We start from the raw sequence: 17,107 nt of genomic DNA, 5'->3' as shown, positions 1-17,107 counted from the left end.
TGACTACCACGCAATGGTAGGCAGGTGGTGTGCTCAATCAGGTCGTGATTTATTCCACTAGGATTTAAATGCAATCACAGCTTTATTTCAGAACGTGTTCAGAAAGTCCTATCAAAGTCTACTTAAAATTAGAGACTGTCAGAGACAAAATCACACAACATTTAATCAACATTTAATCACATTCTCAGGTTAACAGTCTGTCTAACACAGACTGATAAATTACATTCAGTCAAATGCAATTTAAATATTAATGCTGCCTAGCTATTCTATTTAACTGTGGTGACACAGCCGAGGTCCCTAATTATCACACACCCTTCTTTATCTTAAAGGAGCATTCTACGCTGGTCTCTGCAATTACCCATTATTGCAATTAGACCTTTTATAACTAACCCTTACATCACCGACAGAGCTTTGTGGACAGTGCCTTCTGCTGGATTGTGTTGATCAGACCAGGAACAAGCCTTAGGGTTGGACTAGGCTAGTTAGGTAACTCCCAATGCCTTTATCATCCGCTGTTTATGAAGCTATGTCACTAGAGGGGGGGGGGGTTCACATCTCTAATCATAATGCAGCACTAGTGACATACAAGAAATAACAGGTTTAGGTACGGTCGGCAAAGGAAAGATGTTCCCATGAGCTGATGGCACAAGGACAAAGAACAAGAACAAAGAACAAAGAAAATTACAGCACAGGAACAGGCCCTTCGGCCCTCCCAGCCTGCGTCGATCCAGATCCTTTACCTAAACCTGCCGCCTATTTTCCAAGGATCTACTTCCCTCTGTTCCCCCCTGTTCATATATCTGTCTAGATGCATCTTAAATGATGCTATCGTGCCCGCCTCTACCACCTCCGCTGGCAAAGCATTCCAGGCACCCACCACCCTCTGCGTAAAAAAACCTTCCACGCACATCTCCCTTAAACTTTCCCCCTCTCACCTTGAAATCGTGACCCCTTGTAATTGACACCCCCACTCTTGGAAAAAGTTTGTTGCTATCCACCCTGTCCATACCTCTCATAATTTTGTAGACCTCAATCAGGTTCCCCCTCAACCTCCGTCTTTCCAACGAAAACAATCCTAATTTACTCAACCTTTCTTCATAGCTAGCACCCTCAATACCAGGCAACATGCTGGTGAACCTCCTCTGCACCCTCTCTAAAGCATCCACATCCTTCTGGTAATGTGGCAACCAGAACTGCATGCAGTATTCCAAATGTGGCCTAACCAAAGTCCTATACAACTGTAACATGACCTGCCGACTCTTGTACTCAATATCCCGTCCGATGAAGGCAAGCATGCTGTATGCCTTCTTGACCACTCTATCAACCTGCTTGCCACCGTCAGGGTACAATGGACCTGAACTTTCAGATCTCTCTGTACATCAATTTTCACCAGGACTCTTCCATTGACCGTATAGTCCGCTCTTGAATTAGATCTTCCAAAATGCATCACCTCGCATTTGCCTGGATTGAACTCCATCTGCCATTTCTCTGCCCAACTCTCCAATCCACCTATATTTTGCTGTATTCTCTGACAGTCCTCCTCGCTATCTGCAACTCCACCAGTCTTAGTATCATCTGCAAACTTGCTAATCAGACCACCTATCCCTTCGTCCAGATCATTCAAAGGGACACAGATTTAAGGTTTTGGGCAAGAGATACTGGAGGATGTGAGGAAGGACATTTTTTGCATAGTGAGCATCGTGGGAACTCACAGCCGATGAGGGCGGTGGAAGCAGAAACAGACACTGATTGTGAAAGGAAGTTGAACAAAATGGGCTTGCCTGGCTATGGAGATGGAGCAGGGGGAATGGGAGCGGCTGGATTGTTGACATGGACTTGATGGGCAGAATTGCCTCCTTCTGTGCCATGATGACTCTACAGGCGAGATTCTCCGGCCTCCCCGCAGTGTATTCCTCAGCGGCAGGAGGCGGCCCACCTTTGGCCAATGGCAGCATCTTCTGGTCCTGCCATTGTCAATGGGATTTCCCCTTGAAACCGCCCCAAGCGGGGATGTGCCATCGGAGGGACTGGATATTCCCGCCAGCATGATCTCATCTTATGATTCTACGATCACTGCTGGCATGTATCCCAGTGCCATATGGGGCCAGGAGGTGTTAGGGCTTACTGTGATGGACTCCATGTTGGATAGCCCGCCAAACTCACTGGGCAGGATTCTCCGTTTGCAAAAGGCGTCTACTGTACATGCGGAGTGAAACGCATTGACGCCGTTTTCGAGGTGATGGAGAATCGCGATTTGGCATCAAATCGGCACCGGCCGCGATTCTGGCATCGGAAGCTATTCTCCGCCCAACTGCATTTCCCGATTTTGAGTCGGCTGGCAGAGAATCCCGTCCACTGTGTTTGGGTGAAGCACCTGAGAATTGTCAAGATAGGTAGAACATGAGCCCTGAGCATGAGACAAAGGGGGGAAAAGAAGTGGAGGGAGGGAGAAGTTTAAAACCAAACTCAGTAACTCACTATTAACCTTGGCATCAACAAATCTACCAGTTTTACGAGAGCCTGCACGGTTCTGAAGGACGTGAGATCAGGTTGAAAGCAGCCCCTCGCCATTAAACAGCCTGTCTTCCAATTTGCAAAGGAAGACAAGTCCAGTTAAATTAATAAATATCGATTGTTACACAGAATGAATGTGTTTCCTTCTTCAAGTGCTTTGGAAGATCAACATCACCTGCTTTCATCACAGGGCTTCAGCAAATTGGATAGAAAGAAACCAATACCTTTGTTATGAAGTAATGATCTATTCATTCGACTGTCATCAATATCAAACATCAAGCTGCCTCCTGCTTACTTTGCACACCATGACACAGCAACAAATGAATATAGAAAGTTTAAACGTTGCACTTCTTAAGAAAAAAAGTGAAACAGATGTTTCGGACAGGAGAGGCAAAACTGAGCACCTTTATCTTCCCACTCATCTGTCCATAAGCAGAGGTGTTTATAATTGTTTAAAATTGGGCTGTGGTGTATTTTCCCAAACACTCAGTTTGTGAAGACCATTTTTTAAAGTGACTACCAGAAAACTCTCTTTATGGTTACATCAGAATGTTAGTTTATTCACACATTCAAGCCTGGGGGGTGGGGGAGGGAGGAGGTGGCATGATTACAACTTCACACACACATAAACACACAAATATACAGTAAGGGGGATGGAAAAGAGAGGTTTTACAACTATGAATGACTTAATGAAGAACCACAGAAATGGAGATCAGTTCACGTGATTTTCAGAGTCCAGAAATTCAAACTCCAGGGCGGAAGGTGGGGATTTCTTCACGGAGAAGCTCCAGTCGCTCTGGGATCTTGGCAGAAGACAGCAGTGCAGAATCCCTTTCAAGTGGATGGCGACGCAGTGGGATGAGATTGCTGTACACAAACTTGGTCTGCTTGGCAAGTGATATCTGGAGGCTTCCAGATCAACAAGCTTCGAGGGGCTGAGGCGTGTTGTTGCAGGTCGCTTGGCCAACTGGAGTCTGGCCGTTGGTCTTGCAGGTTTGAGGTAAATCAGCAGTCTGCTTGTTTCTGAGTTCTCAACTGAATACAGAGATTTCAAAATAGTCGCTCCTGTCATGTGACCTCCTTCTCCACAACAATTTCATAAAGAGATGTTCATCTTGTCTCTGGATCTGGCATTTGTTTTATGGCTTATAATGTCCTAGTCATTAGTCTCTGAAAGAATCATTATCCATATTAACAATCCTGTTCAGGGTAGTTATTGTCTCGGACTCTGCTAGAGGGGTGAGCTGCCAAAGATGCAAATACATTCATTTCCTTTCCATGGTTCATTTTTGCAATGAACCTTGGCAGTCCCAGGTGTGAGGTAGTGGAAGTTAGCTTTTCTGCAAGTTTCAATATCTCTCTCTTTTGTTACAGTCCTCTGATTTTTACATTTAAAAAAAAAAATCTTTATTGTCACAAATAGGCTTACATTAACACTTCAATGAAGTTACTGTGAAAAGGCCCCAGTCACCACACTCTGCCGCCTGTTCGGGTACACTGAAGGAGAATTCAGAATGCCCAATTCACCTAACAGCATGTCTTTCGGGACTTGTGGGAGGAAACTGGAGGAAAACCATGCAGATGAGAATGTGCAGACTCCGCACAGACAGTGACCCAAGCCGTGTATCGAGCCTGGGTCCCTGGCGTGTGAAGCAACAGTGCTAACCACTGTGCTACTGTGCCACTAACATAGAACAGTACAGAACAGAACAGGCCCTTCGGCCCTCGATGTTGTGCCGAGCAATGATCACCCTACTCAAGTCAACGTATCCACCCTATACCAGTAACCCAACAACCCCCCCATTAACCTTATTTTTTAGGACACTAAGGGCAATTTAGCATAGCCAATCCACCTAACCCGCACATCTTTGCACTCTTGTGCTCACTGCTTCTCTTTAGCCCACATTTGAGTCTGTTGCCGGTTGAGAGAGATTGCTTGCCAAGCGTAGCATTACAACCTGGTGAGGAGGGCTCAAATGGTTCCCCTCTTTTCCATCTCTGCATTTGACGGCGACAGGCTTTTTGTTTCCAAAAAGGATCTACTCGCCGATTCAGTGAGTGCTTAACTGTTTGGGTCCTGTGATCATAAAAGAACCAATGTGACAGATGTTCTTGAGTTTCACAAAGAAGAGGGTTAGTTTAGTTATGCTTAAACCAATCTAGGAAATGTCATGAAATACAAAGACCTGCATACACACACACAACACACACATGAAGTTCACATGCATGCAAATACAGATTGCAGAATAGGATAATTTGACCAAATTGGATTCCATTAAAAAAAGAGTAAACACACTGTAGTTTGGTGCCCTGGCTGGCTTCAGGTTGCATTCAATGCTCTCGATGCTTCCAATTTAAAGATGTAAATGATTGAGTTGGTTGTTCTTCAAGATGTGTTGGTGCTGAGTTGGATTCCTTCAAGAAATCTCTGTCTACAGCACGGGCCTCCCTCGCTCATCACAGTCAGCAAACAGGGTATGAAACTTGCAAGGTGGGATGGGGGAAAAGGAGGCAGGACTGACTCCAGTTCGAACTTTTGACGCCAGTTATATATTTTTCCATAAGTTGCATGTCCTCAGTTCTGTAGAGGAAACATGTGCTTAAAACATGCAAAGTGTTGGCTTGTCATGTGACCTTCCATCTCCAACTGCCAGAGGGTTTCAATAAAGGATACATCGTTCATGTCTTCCAAAGGTGACCAGATAGTTCATGTCTGAAAGCCAACTTAGCCAGGATTCCATTGCCCAAGCGAATCTCCGACAGTTGAATACCTCAGATAATTGCAATCGATGATTTGCGAATGAGGCAGGAGATGCCAGCCCTTGACACTCCCCATAAATAATTTTTTTTAATGGGTTTTGTAGAAAGACCGACTCGACTCCAATGAATTGGAATGGAGAATGTAGAGCAATTAAAATTGGGCTTAGCCATCTTAGGCTGTGTGTTCAAATCGCTTTAGTGGTTTTAAAGAGTCTGTTTTTAAAAGCTCAAATCAGGATTCCAGACGCTAGATTAAAAATCATTATTGGATCTAAAACGCATTTTTATGACATCACTCGATTACCATTGTGCTGTGTGACAATGATAGATGGTGAACTAGATAGACCTTGGTCTCTATCTAGCAATGTTCTCTGCCCATTTTGGTCCACAAAATGTTTCAGATTTTCCATCCCTCTTTGTTAGAACTGCTTCCGCTTGACATCATTAGCTAACCATTGTAGCTACATTTGAGCCTGTATCCAGGACTTTAATTGTCCAATCACATGCGCTCCAAGCACAATAGTGCAATACATCATCTTTAAAGAATGAAGGTGCAATGTATATTTTTTTTAATCTGACAGTAATTCATGAATTTATTTCCTATACAGAAAAGCTGAATTTCCGGGCTGGATTTTCCAGGGGAGGAACATATTCCCTATCCCCCTGAGTGAAAATGCATGGTCAGCCAAACCCCCGGAACCCAGTTGCTACTCAGTGACATTACGTTCCGGACACACATCGTTGATTCAAAGTGGGACCTTCACCCCATCCTTTCATAGACAGCAGCTGACCAATCTGATTGGCCGGCAGGTCGGCATTCCCAACAGCGCCAGAATCGACTAGTGAGCATCGTTCCGACTGCACGCGGTGCCTGAAGAAGAAGTGTCATCGATCCCCGACTTCGGGAAACTTCAGGGGATTTCAGATGGGCCTGTCTGGCAGACCCCATAAGGGGGAAGGCGGGAGGATGGTGGGAGGCGTTTCACAAGCTGGTGTGATGGCTGAAAGGGAAGGGTACGATCTAGGGGTACCCCCCCCCCCCTTCTTGCCCAACAGTAGCTTGCACAGTGTAAGCTGCTGTGCTGCCCACCTTCTCCTGCTGCATGTGGTACAGTGGTGGTGGCAGAGTGGGGGCCTTAAGTGGCCATTAATTCGGCAGTTAAGTGCTTTCATAGGCCCAAGGTCAGGTGGCCTGCCGGATGCCTTCACTGTTTAGCCTCGTATGGGAGACAGGTCTTGTTGGTGGGAAGTCAGCGGGCAGGTCACCCATATCATTTTACCGTTCCCCACCTTCAAATACGCCCGGGGAGTGGTGGTGGAGTGGGGGGGGGGGGGGGGGGGGGCATATATTCAGCCCATTGCTTTGGTTTCCCAGTGGGCTAAGTTTCAACATTGCATATGAGGTAGATCACATTGAAGGGACATTATCCTCCCACAATCAACCGGCTTAAAACACAGGAGATGAACAAATTCAAACCTGAATGATTGGGGCAAATCAAGACTGCTGAAACAAAAGCCGAGAAACATGAAGCAGAGTTGCCAAGGTCTGGTTAAGTGGGAAAGACATTGAGGGTGGAGAGCATTCATCAGAACTTGAAAAGTTGGGGAGTATTGGTGTTTTGGTGGGAGAGGGATGCTGCACACTATTTACATTGCCAGCTCTGCAAATAGGGACACAGGCTCCTTGCATCTCACATAAAACCGTGGGGAATATTCAGATTGGGTCTCGGCCACCCAGGAAGAATTAACTTCAGTCACAACCTGAACTTGCTCTTTCCTCAGGCGTCTGAACTCTGTGAAATTGTGCTCAAATGTATGACTGCATTACTGTTATACAAGTGTCTATAAAAAGCCCTGCTCTTTTTCTCTTCATGCATCACAGCTACAGCTGTGTAATTCCTCAAATAAACAGTTTGCATGAATAACCTAAGCTAAAGGCAGAAATCGCTGGAGGTGCACAGGCCAGTTTATATCAGGAAGATAAAAGATAGCTTCATCTTTTGGGAATGGAAATGACAAAGAGTGTTGAAAACGTGTTTTATCCATTTACTTAAAGGTGCAGTTTACGATGGCCGGGATTCTCCCGCCTCCCAGCTGCTTGTTTCCCGGCTCCGGGAATCAGCACACCATTCGCTGGTGGTGGAATTCCCAGTGCTGCCCATGGGACTTCCCATTTAAGCCCCGCCACACTGTGGTTGTGAGTTTGGAAAGTGCTGTCGAAGGAGCCGTGTGAGTTCCTGCATTGTCATACAGTACGGAAGAGGCCCTTCAGCCCATCAAGTCTAAACTGACACAATGACACCAATTCGACATGAATCCCACTTTCCAGCACTTGGCCCATAGCTTTGAATGATGTAACATTTCAAGTGCTCATCCACGTAGCTTTTAAAGGTTTCCTGCCTCTATTACCCTCCCACGCGGTGCATTCCAGACTTACACCACGCTCTGGGTGAAAAAATGTTTCCTCAAATCCCCTCTAACTCTCCTGCCCCTCACCTTAAAATGATCCCCCCTCATTATTGATCATTCATCCAAGGGGAACAGCTGCTTCCTATCCACCCTGTCCATACCCCTCATAATCCTATACACCTCAATCAGGTTCCCCCCTCAGTCGTCTCTGCTCTAAAGAGCCTATCCAGCCCCTCCTCATAGTTCAAATGCTCTATCCCAGGCGACATCCCGGTGAATCTCCTCTGCACCATCTCCAATGCAATCGCATCCTTCCTTTAGTGAGGCGACCAGAACTGAACACAGTACTCCAGCTGTGACCCAGCCAAAGTTTTGGACAGCTCTAACGTAACCTCCCTGCTCTTATAATCTGTGCCATGACTCATAAATGCAAATGTCCCATATGCCTTCTTAACTACCCCATTAACCTGTCCTGCCACCTTCAGGGATCTGTACACAAGTACCGCCAGGATCTCTCTGAGCTTCCTAGTGTCCTGCCATTCACTGAGTACTCCCTTGTCTTGTTACCCCTTCCAAAGTGCACCACCTCGCTCTTTTCAGGGTTACATTCCATCTCCCACTGATCTGTCCAACTGACCAATCCGTCTATATCTTCTTGCAGCCTAAAGACCTTCTTCCTCACTATTAAAGACCAGACCAATTCTCATGTAATTCGCAAATTTGCTCATCACTGCCAACCCCCCCCCCCCCCCCCCCCCCCCCCCCCCGCATTCTCATCTATATCCTTTATATATATCACGAAAAATAAGGAACCTAGCATTGATCACTGTGGTATGCCACTGGACACTGTCCTCCAGTCACACAAACAACCTTCTACCACCTCCCTCTGTCTCGGACCACTAAACTAGCTTTGGATCCAAATTGCCAAGTTACCCATGTGCTTGTACCTTCTTTCTCGGTCTCTCATGTGGGACCTTATCAAAGGCTTTGCTGAAATCCAAATAAACTACATCAACTGCACTACCCTCATCTACACATCCAATCACCTCCTCAGAAAGTTCAATCAAATTCGTTCGGCATGACCCCCCTCTGACAATGCCATGCTGATTATCCCTGATCAAACCTTGCCTCTCCAAGTGGGGATTAGTTTTCTTCTTCAGAATTTTCTCCACTAGAGTCCCCACCAGTGAGACTCACTGGTCGGTAATTCCCTGATTTATTTCTATTACCCTTCTTGAAAAGTGGAACCACATTAGCTGTTCTCCAATCCTCTGGCACCTCCTCAGAGAGGAATTAAAAATTTGGGTCAGGGCCCATTTAATTTCTTGTCATGTCTCCCACCGCTGCCTGGGATACAACGCATCAGGACCTTGGGTTTTGTCTACGTTTAAGCCTGCCAAAACCTCCAATATCTCCTCACTCTCTATGTCAAACTGTTCAAGAGCCTCACAATCCCTCTTCCTGAATTCTGGACCTACATCCTCCTTCTCCCGAGTGAAGACACCCAGTCAATGTCCTCCAGCTCCATGTACAGATTTACTTTTGGTCATGAATGGACCCTACACTTTTCCTGGTTATCCTCTTCGCCTGAATATACATGTGGAATAGCTTGGGATTCTCCCTAATTCTACCCAGCAGTGTTATTTTTATGTCCCCCTTTGTGCTTTCCTAAGTAAGTTCCTTCCCTACATTTTCTGTACTCCACTAAGATCTCTGTTGATTTGCTCCCTTTGTGCTTATTCCTATGGTACTCTGGGCTTGTTGCTCTTATATTTTACCCTAAAGGGAACACATTAGGCCTGTAATCTCCCCATTTCCTCGGTACACGCAGCTGATACTGTGCATCAGTGGTGAAGGGACCAGTTGTTTGTGGAAGCGATGTCAATCAATTGGGCTGCTTTGTCCTGAATGGTGTCAAGCTTCTTTTTTTTATCTGTAAATTTAGTGTACCTAATTCATTTTTTCCAATTAAGGGGCAATTTAGCATGGCCAATCCAACTACCTGCCACATCTTTGGTTTGTGGACGCGAAACACATGCAAACACGAGGAGGCTGTGCAAACTCCACACCGACAGTGACCCAGGGCCGGGAATGAACCCGGCGTCTTGAAGCTGTGGTGCTAACCACTGTGCTGCCCCTGGTGTCAAGCTTCTTGAGCGTTGTTGAAGCTGCACTCTTTTGCACTGATGTGCTGGGCTCCTCCATCACTGAGGATGAGGATATTTGTGAAGCCTCCTCCTCCAGAGAGTTGTTTAATTGTCCACCACCATTCAGGGCTGGAGGTGGCAGGACTGCAGAGCTTAGATCTGATCCGTTGGTTTTAGGATCACTTGACTTTGTCTATCATTTGCTGATTATGCTGTTTGGAATGCAATTAGCTCTGTGTTGTCACTTCACCAGGCTGAGACCTCATTGTTAGGTATGCCCGGTGCTATGAAATCTAAAGCACAGTAACTGGCCACTTGACCCAATTAATCTAAACCAGTTTTTATACAATATGCTGACGTTATTGTGTATCTCAAGCACATTCATTGCTATTGCAGTGTTATCCATTAAATGTTGACCTACAAGTTACATGTAGGAAGAGGACAGCCCGGGTGGATCCCAGACCGTTCCACGCTTGAGCGATGACACGATAGATTCCACCATGCTTGTAGATGTGTTTGATCCCTCCTTCAACTGAGCTGAGATTAGAGTATGTCACTGCGGTACCGTCTCCAAATTCCATCTGCAAACTGGTCCTCGGGACATCTCCCTGTGTCAATGCAATAGGCAGGTTAGCAAGCTGTTCAATGCAAGTTGATAGGCCTTACATTATGTTCTCTAAGCAGTAACATCTTTGGTAGGTTAACGAGCACAATCTTGCAAATCCCACCACCAGCAACCAGAGTGTAACAATTACAGAAAACTTTCAGGGCAGCAACAGGCCATTCAACCCAATAGCCTGTGCCCTGTTACCCAATCCTTTCTACCTCATACACCTATCTCGCTTCCCCTTAAATATATCTATTCATCTCACTTTGACAGATTGTCAGTGCAATAAAAAACTTGTAGGGTGATTCAATTTAATAGCAATTGTAACATGAAAATCTCAGCTTTCTTGGGGTAAAAATCATTTAGGCCTTGAAAATACAATTAAACCTATTAGCTGAACAAAATGTCCTTAAATAACAACTTTCACATTAGGAAACATTAAAAAGTACTTCAAAGAGGTTGGGCAGTGATGGGGGACTCAATGTGTTGACAGATTGAAATTATGGGATGGTCAAAAGAACAGCTAAAAAAAGAAGCTTTCGACGATGGTTTTAAAGGCAAAGGAGATTTTAAAAAGACTTGCGCTTACCTCGAGCTTTACCTCCCCAAAGCTCTGCATATCTGATGTGTTACTTTGGAAATTTATCACTGAAATTAAAACATTGAAGTTCCTCACAGCTTTATTCGGTGAATACACGTCTACTGGAGCTCTGACCAATGTGACTAGCAGGCACCAGGATCAATCCCAATCCTAAATTAGTGGATCTCAGTCAGTTTGCGGTAGGGACATGAAATGTAACCCAAGTATTCTTGCGATAGGGAGGGGAAGGCTAGGATACTCCATGTGATTCTACTCCATTGACATAAGTATGTGGATTGGGGGAGTCTGGGGTTTGGCTGTCAAACCGTCCACTCCCTTGATTAAACACTGGACCTCAATGTGAAGGTTTGCACATGAAGAACATGAAGTCTAGGCGGGTGTTAGCGATACCTATGGAATTAAGGGCGGCACGGTGGCAGCGTGGTTAGCACTACTGCCCCATTGCGGCGGAGACCCAGATTTGATTCCCACCGTGTGGAGTTTGCACTTTCTGCCCGTGTCTCCATAGGTTTTCTCCCACAGTCCAAGGATGCGCAGGTTAGGTGGATTGGCCTTGATAAAATTGCCCCTTAGTGTCCAAAGGTGCGCAGGTTAGGTGGATTGCCCTTGATAAAATTGCCCCTTAGTGTCCAAGGATCTGCAGGTTAGGTGGATTGGCCATTATATAATTGCCCCTTGGTGTGCAGGGTAGGTGGGGTTATGGAGTTACGGGAATAGGGCAGGGAGGTGGGCCTGGGTGGGGTGCTCTTTCAGAGGGTCGGGGCGGACTCGATGGGCCGAATAGCCTCCTTCTGCACTGCCGGGATACTCTGAATTCTAATTACCTCGGCATAAATTCGGGGAGGAGGAAGAGGGAAAGGTTGGAGAAAGAGAAAACAAACAACGTAAAATCATAGTTTTCACCTTCTCTCCAAACCTTTCACTCAAACTGCTCAATTTTTAAGAGTAATTATATAAATGATAGCTTTATGCTATCCATGTACGCATCAAGCACAACCAGTTAATCATGTAATGTCAAAGAGTGACACTTGTATAATTCAGCGCCAGAGAATGGGACGGATAACACTCTTATCTGGTGAGAAAGTGATGTCTCTTGCATGAAAATGATGTATTAGGAACCATGATTTATGAATAAGGTGAGTCGCTAATGAGTTACACTGCTGCCTGGAATCCCAGGGGCAACCCAGCAGCTAAGGGATTTGTGCTTGGCTCAGTGAGTGAAAGAAGGAGAGCAGAATGCAGTGAGGAGGGGGTTTTGAGGAACAGCTAAGGGGGGGGGGGGGGGGCGAGAAGAAAGAGGAGAAGAGCAGGGACAAGAAAGTGGTGGTTGGGGAGGAAAGAGAAGGTGGCAAGGTGGAAGTAGGTACGTAGCAGGAGAGAAGAGAAGGGGGAAGAAATGGAGAAACTTGCACAGCCAACTTGGGCTGCACGGTAGCTCAAGTGGATAGCACTGTGGCTTCACAGCGCCAGGGTCCCAGATTCGATTCCCCGTTGGGTCACTGTCTGTGTGGAGTTTGCACATTCTCCCTGTGCCTGTGTAGGTTTCCTCCGGGTGCTCCGGTTTCCTCCCACAGTCCAAAGACGTGCAGGTTAGGTGGATTGGCCATGATAAATTGCCCTTAGTGACCAAAAAGGCTAGGAGGGGTTATTGGGTTACGGGGATAGGGTGGAAGTGAGGGTTTCAGTGGGTCGGTGCAGACTCGATGGGTCGAATGGCCTCCTTCTGTACTGTATGTTCTATGTTCTAACTCTAAGTGTCGCTCACAAAGATCATCCCAAAACCCCCAAACCTGATTCTCCAGCTACATACATGCTTTAGCAGCTATTTACTATTTGTCATTTTAGGCCTTAAATAATGGAATGTTACGACTGGCCACACATCACCACGTCGCCATTGGAGGAGAGCAAACATGAATCAAAGCAATCTGATTGCAATTAGGAGATCACCCTTCAAAATGTCAGCTAGTCTTTAAAATAAAATTCCAACAGATGCAACCTAACAGCTTATTTCCTCGAAAATTTGCAATTTGAAGTTTAGGAATTATAAAGACAAATAGTCACATTTTTAGTTCTAAGATTTGAATTTTCCTTTATCCTTAATTAGCTTCAATTGTATGATACAGTTGTAAAGATACAGAATGCCAGTGCTGAAGGGTGGAGCATTTTTGCTATGTAGAGCACCCAGGGGTAATGTTAAGCATGCCTGTGTCAGATACAGCACTGGTTCGATTCTCCAGTGGCCTTGTAATCCCAACGGCCAATAAGAAACAAAGAAAATCTAGAAAATTCCTTTCTGACCAAGTCAGACACTCAAAACGGATCCCAACAAATCACATGGGGCAAACATTACTTGCTTTTGGAGCTTAATTGGCGTGTGAGCCATCTCAGACCGCCTCAGCCCTATTGAAGACAGTGAGCTTTGCGCACGAGCAGAGGGAGAGAGCACATCCGGAGGGAGGCACAGACAGAGGGAGCATTACACTTGGGAATTTGAAGCAGAGTGGTGGTTCGGTGCAGATCGGGAAGAAGTGCTCGTTGCTTTTTCTCCTTGCTTTGTGTCTTTCAAATCTTCAGGGAGTCGTCTTACCCTTCTGCAGCTGACGTTACAAGGGAGAGAGTTGATTGGCAAGTAGTGGGTACAGCCTGTAAGTCGTTACAACTTTTATCATGCAGTTTGAAAATATGTTTTGTGGTTTATAATCTGTAAGGGCTATAATTGGTAGTAAATGGGGAGTGGAGCTGAGCAGAACGGCAGAAATTCGAACAGCAGCCTGGGAAGGTAAGTGGTTTCACTGATTTCAGTGGTTTCATTGAATCACTGATTTCAGTGATTTCACATATTTCAGTGGTTTCACTGATTCACTGACTGTGTGTTCCGACTGGGGGGGAAACAACTGAACAGGTTCAGTTGCATGGAGAATTAGAAAATCAAAGCTGAAAGAAAAGGCAGAAGTGTAGGTTAATGTTGGGGGGCGCGATTCTCCGCCCCCCACGACGAGTCGGAGAATAGAGGGAGGGCCTTCCCGACATTTTTTCCGACCTCCCGCTATTCCCCCCCCCCCCCTCCACGGCCGCCCCACTACACGAATCGCTGCTCGCCATTTTTTTACGGCGAGCAGCGATTCTTCCCTATCCGATGGGCCGATTTCCCAGGCCTTTACGGCCGTTTTCACGAATTTAAACACACCTGCTATCACAGTTCGTGAAAACGGCCGTAAAGTGCCGTTCTGCACAACCATGCCACTGATTGACACGGCCGCACCACGGCTGTGCCAAGGGTGGCATGGGCCCGCGATTGGTGCCCACCGATCGCGGGCAGCGGGTCCGATTCCCGCGCACTCTTTGTTGGAGCCGTCCAACCCGCGCATGTGTGGCTGACGTCATCGTGCGCGTCAGCCGCCATGAGTCTTGGCGGCCGGGCTTAGCGAACGTTCGCTAAGCCCGCGCTACCGTTCTTCCCGGGGCCGCGATGCTAGCCCCGACCGGGGGGTGAATCGGGTCCCGGGAGGGGGCGCGGAGGCTGCCGTGAAACACGGCCGGTTTCACGGCAGCCTTTGCGACTCTCCGTATTTGCGGAGAATCGCGCCCGGGGACTTTAAAGAGACTGTGGGCTCAGGAGAGGTTTGTAAAGTTTCCAGAACACGTAATAGAACACAGAGTATAGAAGGTGAGTGGTATCTAACTTCAGGCAGAGCAAAAAAGGGGACAAATATGAGAAGGGGTGAAGTTAATGCGGGACAGAGGGTGTTGTACCTAAATGCTCGCAGTGTACAAAACAAGGTAAATTAGGTTGTTGTGCACATTGAAATTGGCCGGTACGATGTTGTGGGCAGCACAGAGATGTGGCTGCAAGGGGATTAGGGCTGGGATCTAAATATCCAAGATCATGTGACCTATCGAAAGGACAGGCAGATGGGCAGAGGGGGCGGGGTTGCATTGTTAGTAAGTAATGAAATTAAAACAATAGCAAAAAACAATATAGAAACAGAAGCCATAGAATCTGTATGGTTAAGTTGAGGAATCGCAAAGGAAATAAAGACACTGATGAGAGTTATGTACAGGCCCCCTAGCAGTAGTCAGGATATGGGGCAGAAAATAAATCAGGAGATAGAAAAGGAATATAAGAAAGACATTATTATAATAATCACGGGGGACTTCAATATGCAGGTGGATGGGAAAATCAGGTTGGTAGCAGATCCCAAAAAAAGGAATTTTGGTATGTTACGAGATTTTTATTTTGTCGCAGCTTGCGGGAGAGCTCACTAGGGAACAGGCAATTCTGGATTTGGTGCTGTGTAATGAGGCTGACTTGATTTGGGATCTGAAGGTTAGGAAACCTTAGAAGGCAATGACCACAATATGATAGAATTTAGCCTGCAATTTGAGAAGGGGAAGCTGGAGTCAAGTGTAACTGTTTTACAATTGTATAAAGGTAACTCCAAAGACCTGAGAGAGGAGCTGGCCAGAATTGATTGGAAGGGGAGCTTAGCAGGGAAGACAGTGGAACAGCAATGGCAGGTGTTTTGGGAGTTGTTCAAGAGGCACAACATAAATTCACCTAAAAGAGAAGGAAACATGCTTAGGGGAGGATGAGGCATCCATGGTTGATGAGGGAAGTCAAGGACAGAAAAAATGTGAAAGAAAAAACATAAAAAGTGGCGACGATTAGGGGAAGCCAGAGGAATAGGAAGCCTTTAAAAGTGAGCAGGGGACAACTAAAAAAATAATAAGGGGGTAGAAGATGAAATATGAGTGCAAACTAGCTAGTAATATAAAGGAAGATAGCAATTTTTTTTTCAATATACAGAAGGAAAGCGAGAGGCAAGAATAGAAATTGAACCACTGAAAACTGAGGCTGGAGAAATAGTAATAAGAAACAAAGAAATGGCAGAGGAACTGAATAGTTAGTTTGCATCAGTCTTCACGGTGGAAGACACCAGTGGGATCCCAGAAATTCAGGAGAATCAGGGAGCAGAGGTGAATGTAGTGACCATCACTAAGAAGGTTCTGGCGAAACTGACAGGTCTGAAGGTGGATAAATCACCTGGACCGGATGGACTACACCCCAAGGTTCTGAAGGAGATAGGTGAGGGGATTGTGGAGGCATTGGTGGTGATCTTTCAGGACTAACTGAAGGTAGAGGGTCCCAGAGGACTGAAAAATGACTAATATAACACCCTGTTTAAGAAGGAAGGGAGTTCTCCCCGTGTCTGTGTGGGTCTCACCCCCACAACCCAAAAATATGCAGGTTAGGTGGATTGGCCATGCAAAATTGCCCCTTAATTGAAAATAAAGATTTGGATACTCTAAATTTATTTTAAAAAAGAAGGGAGATAGAAGATGGGAAATTGTAGGCTGGTTAGCCTGACTTCGGTAATTGATAATATTTTAGGGGCAGTACGGTGAAGTAGTGGTTAGCACTGCTGCCTCATGGCGCCGAGGATCCGGGTTCGATCCTGGCCCCGGGTCACTGTCAATGTGAAGTTTGCACATTCTCCCCGTGTCTTTGTGGGTCTCACCCCCACAACCCAAAGGTGTGCAGGGTAGGTGAATTGGCCACGCTAAATTGCCCCTCAATTGGAAAAAAGAATTGGGTACTCTAAATTTTAAAATAAGAAAAAAAAAGATAAGATTTTTGAGTCCATTATTAAAGATGAGATCGCAGAGTACTTGGAAGTGCATGATAAAACAGGACTGAGACAGCACGGCTTCGTCAAGGGGAGGTCATGTCTGATAAATTTGTTAAGAGTTCCTTGAGGAGATAATGAGGAAGTTAGACAAGGAGAACCAGTGAACTTGAACTATTTAGATTTCCAGAAGGACTTGGACAGGCTGGGAGAGTGGGCAAAAAAGTGGCAGATGGAATACAATGTGGAAAAGTGTGAGGTTGATAGGAGGAATAGAGGCACAGAGGGCGCGATTCTCCGCTGCCCACGACGGGTCAGAGAATAGCGGGAGGGCCTTCCCGACATTTTTCCCGACCTCCCGCTATTCTCCCCCCCCCCACGGCCGCCCCACGACACGAATCGCTGCTCGCCGTTTTTTACGGCGAACAGCGATTCTCCCCTG

The 17,107-nt window shown here is 46.1% G+C and overlaps 1 protein-coding gene across 4 annotated transcripts in view; it reads right to left on the bottom strand.

Moving 5' to 3' along the window:
• LOC119979442 (VPS10 domain-containing receptor SorCS1-like) overlaps positions 1-17,107 on the bottom strand; it is a 1,177,426-nt gene that overhangs the window by 70,594 nt on the left and 1,089,725 nt on the right. For all 4 annotated transcript variants that reach the window (XR_005463722.1, XM_038821670.1, XM_038821672.1 and 1 more), the window contains exon 19: positions 10,252-10,438. Coding sequence is in view for 3 of the 4 variants with exons in the window: in XM_038821670.1 (XP_038677598.1) it covers positions 10,252-10,438 (187 nt within the window). In the remaining variant the exon portion in view is untranslated. The remainder of the gene's footprint in view (positions 1-10,251; positions 10,439-17,107) is intronic.

The sequence above is a fragment of the Scyliorhinus canicula genome, chromosome 16, assembly GCF_902713615.1.
Source record: "Scyliorhinus canicula chromosome 16, sScyCan1.1, whole genome shotgun sequence".
Taxonomy (NCBI): Eukaryota; Metazoa; Chordata; class Chondrichthyes; order Carcharhiniformes; family Scyliorhinidae; genus Scyliorhinus; species Scyliorhinus canicula.
Note: the sequence above shows the minus strand (reverse complement) of the source record. Positions and strands in the feature narration are given on the sequence as shown.